The following is an 11,875-nucleotide window of genomic DNA, read 5'->3' as shown; positions in this document are numbered from 1 at the left end:
CCCTTGCTGCCACGGGTTAAAAGAGGAGAAAATGTGAGCATTTTCCAAAAAGGGGTGGGCGGAATTGAACTTGCAAATTAAAAAAAAAGTTGTCCTTAGAAGTAGCATCTTGGCAGATGGACCGAAGCCACCGGATGCAGAGGAGGAGTGTGTGCGGGAGAGAAGCTGGCCTTTTGGGCTCTAGCAACACCGATGGACAGAAAGTGCTTCCTCATTGTGTAAAAGAAGGAATGGGTTGGGCTGAAACTGCAGTGAGCTCTCAGCAAGCCAAAGCCAACTCTCTTCTTCTCGAAGCCTCTGGACTACAGTTCCTAGAGTTCCCATATACAGTGTTCCCTTCATTTTCACGGGGGATGCGTTCCGAGACCGCCCGCGAAAGTCGAATTTCCGCCAAGTAGAGATGCGGAAGTAAATACACTATTTTTGGCTATGAAGAGTATCCCAAGCCTTCCCTTAACACTTTAAACCCCTAAAGTGCCATTTCCCATTCCCTTAGCAACCATTTAGATTATTCAACGTGTTTATTTATTAAAGTTTATTAAAAAAAATATTTATGAAAGGCGGACGTAAGCTTGGCTATGACATCATCGGGGGGGGGGGGAAATCGTGGTATAGGGGGGGAAATGCAAAGTATTTTTTAATTAATATTTTTGAAAGACCGTGGTATAGCCCTTTCGCGAAGTTGGAACCCACGAAAATCAAGGGACCACTATAATGTGAACTACGAGCTGTCATGCGCTACCTAAATGCTAAAGGCATGAACAATGTTGTGATGGGTGCCCAAGATTTGTGTGCGATGGGTGCCCAAGACTTTTCTCGACGATTGCTGAGTTTTGAGTTTTGGGGCTGGAGCAGCATGGGTCTGGCGCCACTGCATTGATTGACGTTTGCTCTCTGGAGGAGGGTGATAAGCCCAAGTTTCATCTCCTGTCACTCTACAGTTGAGAAAAGCCTCTCCTTTAATCTTGGAAACGGTCAAGAAATTCTCGGGCAGCACTGACTGTTGATTTTGTGTACTTCATCCTGGACACCCATTACATCAGCGTTCACACCCTTAGCATTCAGTTAGGGTTAGGGTTACATCATGGACTTTGCCCTTGGAGGGAAACAGAATGAGGAGGCTCCTCTCTAACCTTCACCCCAACGCCAGTCAAATATCTGCTGACCCCTGGCACTGCTCGTTCTCTTCCGCTAGCTTCATGCTACATGATAGTAAGACCAACATTCCCTGAGAACATTCCCACGTGCCTTACATCCTTACTTTCTGGGTAACCCTTGTATGTAAAACAGGAATTAAAAGTGTTTGCTGGGGGAAAGTTCTATTGAGGTCAGCGAGTACAAGAAGTCACAGCCACGGGTATTTCAATGGTCTAAACATTCATTTTGGTTCAACTGCATGAACTCAACTCTATATTGGCTAGTCAGTAAAGGGTTAATCTTGTTGCTTTTGTGTAGATGACTGAAGCACGTTTGTAATTAAGTCATTAAAAACTGGTTACACGGCATCTATGCTTAATTTATATGTGCCTATACATGGTTGCGTGTACAACTATACCAAGGGACTTTTTTCACCATGTACTCTTGTGTCTTCTCATCAATTACCTTTTAAAGGGGGAAACCTAAACTGAGTCTTACAAGGAAGACAAATGCCATTAAGATTCTGAAATAGACAAAAAAGTATAATGTTCAATCTGGGATAGGCCTCTTGCTTAAGGGGTTTTATTTGATAGCATTACATTTTGCAATCACTTTATCTCACCTTTATTTTTCAAAAATACAGTAACTCGTGCAGCAAACAAACCTTACTCCTTATTTCCTAATTACTTTTTTGTACCCTAGAACAGTCGGTGGAAATTTTCGTGTCCTGCTGTGCCAAGCCAATCACAAGCTCGTGAGCCCCTCATCCAAAAAAATTCAGGCACTCCGGCATGAAAATGTGCTGCTCAAACACTATGCCTTCTGTACACACTGAAAAAAAATTAAGACGGAGCATTTGTGACAACGACACTAAAAATAGTGACGGCTGCTTTCTATGGGGCCATTGCAGCCTCCAGAATCTGCATACTTCCAGTGTCCTGTGGTCACGTGATCCCCTTTTGTAGCCTGACAAGCAAAGCCCACGGGGGAAGCCAGCCGAGGGTGTCAAGGTTCCAGGTAACATCAAAATCCGAGTCAAAGTACTCCTCAAAATTCCAATTTATTGCCGGAGCCATCCTGGCAACCACACTGGAAAACCTAAATCCGAGTTCCCCACCCAGTTGAAAGTTCACACCCCTTGTTTCCCCACCCCAAACCTGTCAATTGCCCACTGAGATTGTGCTAGCGTGGCCACTCCTTCTGCTTCCACCCAGGTGGGTGAGCACAGGATGGCCTTGAACCCCTCAAAAGAATGCTTTGTGGCTGCATCCACTCCCTCATGAAAATCTCCCCTGCCAAGTTTCCATAAACATCAGGCTTTCTATATATAGACATTGTGGCAAGTCGTTGAACTGGGCACGGATAGCCTAGAGAAAAGGAGGGCCAGAGCGGACATGATAGCAGTCTACAAGTATACGAGGGGATGTCACAGAGAGGAGGGGATCACTTTATTCTCCAGGGCACCAGAGGGCCGGACAAGGAACAACGGCTGGAAGCTGACCAAGGAGAGATTCAACCTGGAAATAAGGAGGAACTTCCTGATGGTCAGAGCGATCAACCAATGAAACAACCTACCAGCGGACGTTGTGAACTCCAACACTGGACATTTTAAAGAGAAGATTGAACTGCCACTTGACTGGTGTGCTATAGGGTTCCTGCTTGGGCAGGGGGTTGGACTCGATGGCCTTCATGGTCCCTTTCAACTCTAATAATAAATAAATATATCACTAACTTATGCACTGGCTTCTCATGTGTTACTAATTTAAGAGATTCACTTAACTGGCAAGAAAGTTTATCAAATGGGGCAAGATTCACTTAACAACTGTCTTAGCAACAGAAATCAATTCAAGCTGTGCCGATATAATTTCCATCCTTTGGATTCTTGCAGAAGGCAAAGTTCACTCTTGGTAGCAGAAACTTCGAACGCTGCTTCATTTGTAACTAGCCGCTCCGAGTTTTCGGAGAGGGGCGGCATACAAATCTAATAAATTAATTATTATAAAGGGGGGCTTACACAGTTTGCAGCGAAGGCATTTAAACAGGGATCCCCAAACTTGGCAACTTTAAGACTTGTGGACTTCAACCCCCAGCATAAGCTGGCTGGAGAATTCTGGGAATTGAAGTCCACTAAGCCTTAAAGTTGCCAAGTTTAAAGACCTCTGCGTTAAAACAACCAACAAATGGGCCATTTCTTCCATCGCAAGAAACAGCGAGTTGTAAATCAGCGTAACCAGTAGAGTTGGAGCAGGAAGTCTTAACAGCTTCTGAGGCTTCAGCCTTGTTTAACATTTCTGCCTGAGCAGACTTAAGCTACAAGAAGTCCTTGACTTAATGATAAAAATTCAGCCCAAAATTTCTGTGGGCAAGCAAGGCAACCATGAAGCGAGTTTTGCCCCATTTTACAACTTCATGCCACAATTAAGTGGATCACTCTAGTTGTTAGGTAAATCTGACTTGACCAGTGACCGCTTGTTCAGAAATTTGCAAAAGGGGATTGTAGGACTCTGGGGCACTGCAATTGTCATAAAACGTGAGTCAGGTTGATAAACAATTTTGCTCATATAACCCTAAGGATGCGGCAATGGTTGTTAAGTGTGAAAAACAATTGTGTTATTTTTCATGCTCTTGAAATGAATGGCTGAAAGTCAAGTGTCAAATCTTCTTATCGATTTCTTCAAATGCAATTTCCATTTTTTTGATTCACTTTCTTAAAAACCAAGAGGTTTAGTACCAATTCTGATTCCGGGAAGTATGTTTTTCCCCAATTCTGAGATGAACATGTTGCTTTTCACCACCTGTGAAATGGTAAAGGACATTAAGGACCCCACTCACCTCACTGGTAGATGACCCTTACTCTGTCAAAGACCTTGAACGACCTAAGTGCTAGAACCCATTGTAACAACATTGTGAAAAAAGCACTAAGAGTTGTTAATCAAATCTTACGCAGCTTCTTCTCTGGCAATATTACACTGCTAACCAGAGCATACAAAATATTTGCTAGACCAATTCTGGAATACAGCTCACCTGTCTGGAACCTGCATTGCATATCGGACATTAATACAATCGAGAGAGTCCAGAAATATTTCACAAGAAGAGTCCTTCGCTCTTCCACTCGCAACAGAATTCCTTATTCCGCTAGATTTAAATACTGCAATTAGACGATTTACAACTACGTCACCTCCGATCTGATCTAAATGTAGTTCATAAAATCATATACCAAAATGTCCTTCCTATTAATGACTACTTCATCTTCAAACACAACAATACATGAGCATGTAGTAGAGTCAAACTTAATGTAAACCACTCCAAACTTGGCTGCAGAAATATAAGTGATGCAGCAACAGAGTCATCAATGCCTGGAATGCACTACCTGACACTGGTTTCTCCCCCAAGCCCCCAAAACATTAACGTTAGATTGTTTGCAGTCGACCTCTCCCCGTTTCTAAGAGGTCTGTAAGGGGCGTGCCTTCCAACTCTGTTGTTGTTGTTGTTGTTGTTATTATTATTATTATTATTATTATTATATATAAATAATTGGAGAATTTTACTCAGTTTAACATTCATCTGAATAAAGCAATAGCTATGACTCATGGAAACAGCAGATAGTTATTTTTCAGCGAGGGCATTCAAAATATCCAAGGACATTATTAATAGAGTATTATTAATATTATTAATTATCAATATTAACAGACACTGGACCTGAATGTAAACACAATCTCATATCGTTGTTTGACGTATTGTTTATTTCATGTACAAAGCCTCTTCCAGTTGTTGCAAGGCAGTGATGGCAAACCTATGGCACGCCTGCCACATGCGGCACGTGGAACCATTTTAGTGGCCATGTGAACTCAGCTGTTTTTCGGGCCGCCTGGGCCCACTGGGGGTAGGGAAACAGGCCTGTGGGGGCACGGGGAAGGACATTTTCACCACGACCCCTGACTCCTAGAAAAGATTTGAAGCCTGAGGAGAGCCAAAAAATGGGCCTTCGGGTCCAACTAGAAGTTGGCAAATGGGCCATTTCCTGCCTCCAAGGGGGGGGGGTGGAGAAGGCCGTTTTCTTTTTTCTTTTAAGAATAAAATATTTTTTTTTAAAAGAATTTTTATTAGATTCTTTACATTAAAAAAATCCCAAGAAAATACAATACAAAGAGGGGGGGGAGAGAAAGGAGAAGGCTCTTTTTGCCCTCCCCAGACTCCTAGAAAGGCCCTGAAGCCTGAGGAGAGCGAAAAAAATGGGCCTTCTGGTCCAACCAGAATTTGGCAAACAGGCCCATTCCTGCCTCTGGGGTGTGTGTGGAAAAGGCCGTTTTCTCTTTTCTTTTCTTTTTTTAAGGATAAAATATTTTCTTTTCAAAAATCAGATTAAAAAAAACCAAGAAAATACAATACAAAGAGAAAAAAGAAAAGAAAGGAGAAGGTTCTTTTTGCCCTTCCCAGACTCCTAGAAAGGCCCTGAAGCCTGAGGAGAACGAAAAGTGGGCCTGGAGTGGGGGGTTAAGGGTCACATGTGAATGCGTGGGAGGGGCCTCATGGAATTATGGGTTTGGGCGCACACGTGTGTGACATGCCCCCAGCACACGTTTTCCTCCCCCCTTTTTGGCACGTGATGGCAAAAACATTTAGCCAAAGTGCCCAATTTTGTTGGAGGGCCTAATTTAACCAGGCCAGAAATCTCTATGAGAAAATCCACAAACACTTAATTTGTTCTTTCATCATCATCAACAATATTATTATTATTATTATTATTATTATTATTATTATTATTATTATTATTATTATTTATTTTGAAATTGACAGGGACCTGCAATAGACGAGAATGTTATTTATAGCAGGTGCTGTGAAACCTTCCATGTGTTGACAGATATCAGACCTGACAAGATATCTGTTTTGTTTTCATGGGGTGAAGAGGCATAGATAAAAACAACCAAATGTAGTAATTTTGATTTCTTAATTAAAAATTATGTTTTAAAAAAAGGAAAGGTTAGCCATCCCTGTTGTGAGGAATGTCCTCTCTGGGTTCAGTTCCACCTGAGGGGGAAAAAGGCACCTTGGAAGCATGGAGGCCGTTTGGAAAGATGGTTTAATGGTGGGCAGCAGGACTCTCCTCGTGGTTTGAGGTCCTGAGGAAAAGGGGGAATTGCCTGCCCCGAAGATGTGGAAGAAGAAGAAGAAGAGGTCCTTTCAGGAGTTTATCTCCTCTTTTGGGCCTCACCTCAGAGTTTCCTGTCCCTGTATAAGAAATTTATTCTTATTGATTGATTGATTGAAATTTCTATGATTCCCCCCCACCAACTCCTGAGGCGGCTTACAACTGAAAAAGTAAAACATACAGTGTAATATTAAATCCCTTATGAAAGAATCTAAAAACCAACAATTAAAAAGTTAAATGGGGTTGGGCGGCCTAGAAGTCAAATTAAATAAAATCGAATTAAAATGGGCTCTGTTTGGTGGTCAGACTTCCAGGGGCAGAGAGGGTCTTGGCTAGCTAATTCTGCCCCCCCCCCCCAGGCTTGGCTGATGTAACTTTGTCAGGTGCCATGTGGTGAGATGGCTTGGAGATTCCTACAATGGTTCTTATGTGGAATGGTTTGTTTATTATTTGTTTGTTTGTTTGTTTTGTCAAGTAGGTATTGGTGGTATACAAAGATGTAACAATATTTATATACATGATACCAGTAAGAGAGAAACATTAGGACAGGGGACGGAAGGCAGGCTGGTGCACTTATGCAGGCCCCTCACTGACCTCTTAGGAATTAGGAGAGGTCAACCGTGGATAGTCTAAGGGTAAGGTTTTAGTGATAGTGTCAGGCCGAAGCCATCGTTTTGAGTTTTGGCCTGCTACAAGTAGAATAGTACTGGTTGCATGAGGGGGAAAGATCCTCAAATTAAACAAATTAACATAATTAAATATTAACACTTCACATGATCTTGATTCTAACAGGGATAGAATCAAGATCACGTGAAGTGTTAATAGCACTTTATAAGGCCTTTGTAAAGCCACACTTGGAATCCTGCTTTAATTCAGCTTTAATCACCATGATGCAAAAAGGATATTGAGACTCTAGAAAAAGTGCAGAGAAGAGCAACAAAGATAGGAGAGTCTACGGAGAGGGGCGGCATACAAATCTAATAAATAAATTAGGGGACTGGAGGATAAAACATATGAAGAACAGTTACAGGAACTGGGAATGGCTAGTTTAATGAAAAGAAGAACCAGAAGAGACATGATAGCAGTGTTCCAATATCTCAGGGGTTGCCACAAAGAAGAAGCAGTCAATTTATTCTCCAAAGCACCCGAAGGTAGAACAAGAAGCAATGGGTGGAAACTAAATAAGGAGAGAAGTAACTTAGAACTAAGGAGAAATTTCCTGACATTTAGAACAATTAATCACTTGAACAGCTTGCCTCCAGAAGTTTTGAATGCCCCAACACTGGAAGTTTTTAAGCAGATGTTGGATAACCATCTGTCTGAAGTAGTGTAGGGTTTCCTGCCTAAGCAGGGGGTGGACTAGAAGACCTCCAAGGTCCCTTCCAACTCTGTTGTTATTATTATTATTATTATTAAATTCTTTCCAGAAGATTCAAGGTCATCCTTTGTTCAGCAGCAGCCGGAAGTTCAGGGGAGGATCACTGACGTTGTCAGAAACCGTAGTGGTACATGTGATGAGCTTGTTGGTGTGGGAATGAGGGATGAACCTTAACCTGGGTGGAGAACAGTAGGAAAAATTATATCAGTTTAATGTCAGCATCCCAATAAACATCCAAGAAATAAATCAGAATCCAAAACATGGCCTTCTTCCAAGTTCCAATTTATTAACAGAGCCGTGTGGGATACGAACTGTTGCCAAACCGATACTAACATCCACAAGTTCATCTCATGGACCACTCCAATTCTCTCTATGTCCACAATCCTCCAGTGTATTTTCAGCTGGTACTAAACAAAGGATGACTTTGACTCTTCTGGAAGGAATTTGTTGTGGCTAGTATCTTTCCCCCTCCCAAATTCCCACAGTACTATCCTACTTGTGGCAGGCCAAAGTCTCCAACTCAAAACAATGGCTTCGGCCTGACATATAGACAAATTGACACAGGTGGGGGTGGGGGGATGAGTGAGTTTGCTCTGGTCTTCATGGTCCATTGACAAAGTTGGGGGTCTATTAAGAGTTAGTCTATTTTCTGGCTAAATAACCTTTTTCTCCATTTCTCAGCCAGGAAAATATAATATTCTGCCTTTTAAAAAAATATTTCATCAAATATTTCATTCCTCTTTTCTTCTTTTTTTTGTCCAATCCAGAAAATGTACAGCCAGTGAGTGAATGGCAGCTGAAATCTCTGGAGAAACAGCAGATACCTTGATGTGCCATGTAAACCCCATGACAAAAAAATAATTGTTAGATGCGAAACTGATTGTAGATACATCTGATGCCATGGAGCTTGTTCAAAGCTGAAGAGATAAAGAAACTAGAAAATTAAAAAGCTGTTGGTGTATAAAAGCACTTGAAGCAAACTCAGCTCTGAAACCAGAAGCTGCATTGAATCACAAAAATAGCATACTTTTAAAAAAAAGACCTTTATTTCATTAATAAGTTAAAGTATTTTATTCATCTTTATTCATCTAAGTTAAAGGATCGTCCATCTCACAAAGGAAGAGACTCTGGATGGTCTGCAACAAAACTAAAATGCAGGTAACCCTTGACTTGCAACCACAATCAAGCCCAAAATTTAGGTTGCTAAAACTCATTTTCGAATGAGCTTTAAGTGCCCCAACGAAGCAGGTGATGTGCCGGTGTCTGGACCCTGATAAGACGGAGTGGCTGTGGGTTCTGCCTCCCAAGGACAATTCCATCTGTCCGTCCATCACCCTGGGGGGGGGAAATATTGACCCCCTCAGAGAGGGTCCGCAACTTGGGCGTCCTCCTCAATCCACAGCTCACATTAGAGAAACACCTTTCAGCTGTGGCGAGGAGGGCATTTGCCCAGTTTCGCCTGGTGCACCAGCTGCGGCCCTATTTGGACCGGGGGTCACTGCTCACAGTCACTCATGCCCTCATCACCTCGAGGCTCGACTACTGTAATGCTCTCTACATGGGGCTACCTTTGAAGAGTGTTCGGAAACTTCAGATCGTGCAGAATGCAGCTGCGAGAGCAATCATGGGCTTTCCCAAAAATGCCCATGTAACACCAACACTCCGCAGTCTGCATTGGTTGCCGATCAGTTGCTGGGCACAATTCAAAGTGTTGGTCATCACCTATAAAGCCCTTCATGGCACTGGACCAGGGTATCTACAAGACCACCTTCTGCCGCATGAATCCCAGCGACCGATTAGGTCCCACAGAGTGGGCCTTCTCCGGGTCCCGTCAACAAAACAATATTGTTTGCGGGGCCTAGGGGAAAAGCCTTCTCTGTGGCGGCCCCGGCCCTCTGGAACCAACTCCCCCCGGAGATTAGAATTGCCCCCACCCTCCTTGCCTTTCGTAAGCTCCTTAAAACCCACCTCTGCCGTCAGGCATGGGGGAACTGAGATATTCTTTCCCCCTGGGCCTTTACAATTTATGCATGTTATGTTTGTTTGTAGGGATGTTTGGTTTTACAATAAGGGTTTTTTAGTTGTTTTAGTATTGGATTTATATGATGTTTTTTATTACTGTTGTTAGCCGCCCAGAGTCTATGGAGAGGGGTGGCATACAAATCCAATAAATAAATAAATTTTACCACCTTTCTTGCCTCCGTTGTTAAGTGAGAGTGGAATTCAGGAGAAACTTCCTAACACTGAAGACAATTAACTAATGGAATAAGTTGCCTTCAGAAACTCTGGTTGCTTCATCCCTCGAGGTTTTTAAGAAGAGATTGAACAGTCATTATCTGAAATAGTATAGGTTCTCCTGCTTGAGCGGGGACTGGACTAGAAGACCCCCAAGGTCCCCTCCAGCTCATTCTATTCTATTCATCTTCTATTGTATTCTATTCTATTTCTATTCATTTTCTCTTTTTTCTTTTAAAATATCTTTATTAATTGTCCCTTTTACCAGTTTTTTTTTTTAAAGAATCTCTGGTTTTTCCCCAAAAAACTTTGTTTTCAACTGCCTCTTTTATTTCGTTGAAGTGTTTTGCCAAAAGTACTAGGACGCTCTACTAATGATGGGCAGTGCCCCTCAAAAAAAATCATATATACAGGTAGACCTCGACTTACGAGCAAAACTGAGCCCAACATTTTTATGACCTTTGTTGCTTCACAGTCGTTAAGTGAATCACTGCAGTTCCTACATTTGGAACATGGTTGTTAAGTAAATCAGGTGTCCCCCTTGGCTGATTGTCAAAAGGTCACAAACGGGGATCACGTGACTCCTGGGACACTGCGATGGTCATAAATGTGAGTCAGTTGCCAAACATCCGAATTTTCTTCATAGGACCATGGAGATGCTGCAATGGTCATAGTGTGAAAAAAGGATCACAAGTAACTTTGTTTAGTGCCATTGCACATTTGAACCATCACTAAATGAAATGTTGTAAGCTACGGACTACATAATAATGTAATAAAACAATATTATTATAATAATATAATGTAATATAATAAAATAATATAATGCACTATCATATATGTCATATATCATATACTGTATATCATATAGTCTGTAAATATTTTCACTGCCCTCTTTTTGACTCGTGCAGTATACACGTCCTCAGTGGAAGGCAGGTTGGTAGCCATTGCTTTTTCTGCAGAAAAAACCAGTGAAGCAGAGGAGATAAGAGCAGAGCGGAGGAGAAGAGAGAGGACAGTTGAGGACAGTTGAGGAGTGAAGGAGAGGAGGATCTTTTTCATGTGTGGAAATCCAACAAGCGAAGATTAGACACTTGCAAAGTTTGGAATATTAGAACATCAGGTAAGACTGCACCTTGACTCTGCAGAATAGAATGGGATGGGATGGAATATGGAGTGGGGTGGGATGGAATGGAATGGAATGGACATTAACACCCTTGAAAATGTCCAAAGATACTTCACCAGAAGAGCCCTTCACTCCTCCACTCGAAACAGGATAATACCCTACGAGACTAGACTTTCTTCCTGGGCCTAGAAAGCTTAGAACTAAAACATGATCTAAGTATTGCCCACAAGATCATATGCTGCAACATCCTGCCTGTCGGCGACTACTTCATCTTCAACCACAACAACACAAGAGCACACAACAAATTTAAACTTAATATTAACCGCTCCAAAGTTGACTGTAAAAAATATGACTTCAGTAACCGAGTTGTCGAAGCGTGGAACTCATTACCGGACTCCATAGTGTCATCCCTAAACCCCCAACACTTTACCCTTAGATTATCTACGGTTGACCTATCCAGATTCCTAGGAGGTCAGTAAGGGGCGAGTACAAGTGCACTAGAGTGCCTTCCGTCCCCTGTCCTATTGCTCTCCTATATCTCCTCTACCTTTCTTCTATTCCTATATGTCTTCTTCTATTCTTTCATTGATATGTTCTATTACTATACCTTCTTTTCTATTATTTCTTAGATATATTTTACTATGAGTATCTCCTCTATAACCTTCATCATGTATTTTACTATGTGTGTGTGTGTGTGTGTGTGTGTGTATATTTATATATATTTATATATACCCACTAAAATCCTCATTGTGTATTGGACAAAATAAACAAAAATAAATAAATAAATAAATAAATAAATAAATAAATAAATAAATAGAATTGAATTGAATAGAATAGAAAAGAAAAGAAAAGA

The 11,875-nt window shown here is 41.7% G+C and overlaps 1 protein-coding gene across 1 annotated transcript in view; it reads left to right on the top strand.

Annotated features, from left to right (window-relative positions):
• The first annotated feature begins 10,496 nt into the window (after positions 1-10,496).
• The window catches only part of LOC139159626 (maestro heat-like repeat family member 5), a 62,311-nt gene continuing 60,932 nt past the window's right edge, over positions 10,497-11,875 (top strand). Inside the window, exon 1 of the mRNA XM_070736926.1 lies at positions 10,497-10,508. Within this exon, the coding sequence (XP_070593027.1) occupies positions 10,497-10,508 (12 nt within the window). The remainder of the gene's footprint in view (positions 10,509-11,875) is intronic.

The sequence above is a fragment of the Erythrolamprus reginae genome, chromosome 2, assembly GCF_031021105.1.
Source record: "Erythrolamprus reginae isolate rEryReg1 chromosome 2, rEryReg1.hap1, whole genome shotgun sequence".
NCBI lineage: Eukaryota > Metazoa > Chordata > Lepidosauria > Squamata > Dipsadidae > Erythrolamprus > Erythrolamprus reginae.
This window is presented reverse-complemented; position numbering and strand designations above follow the sequence as displayed.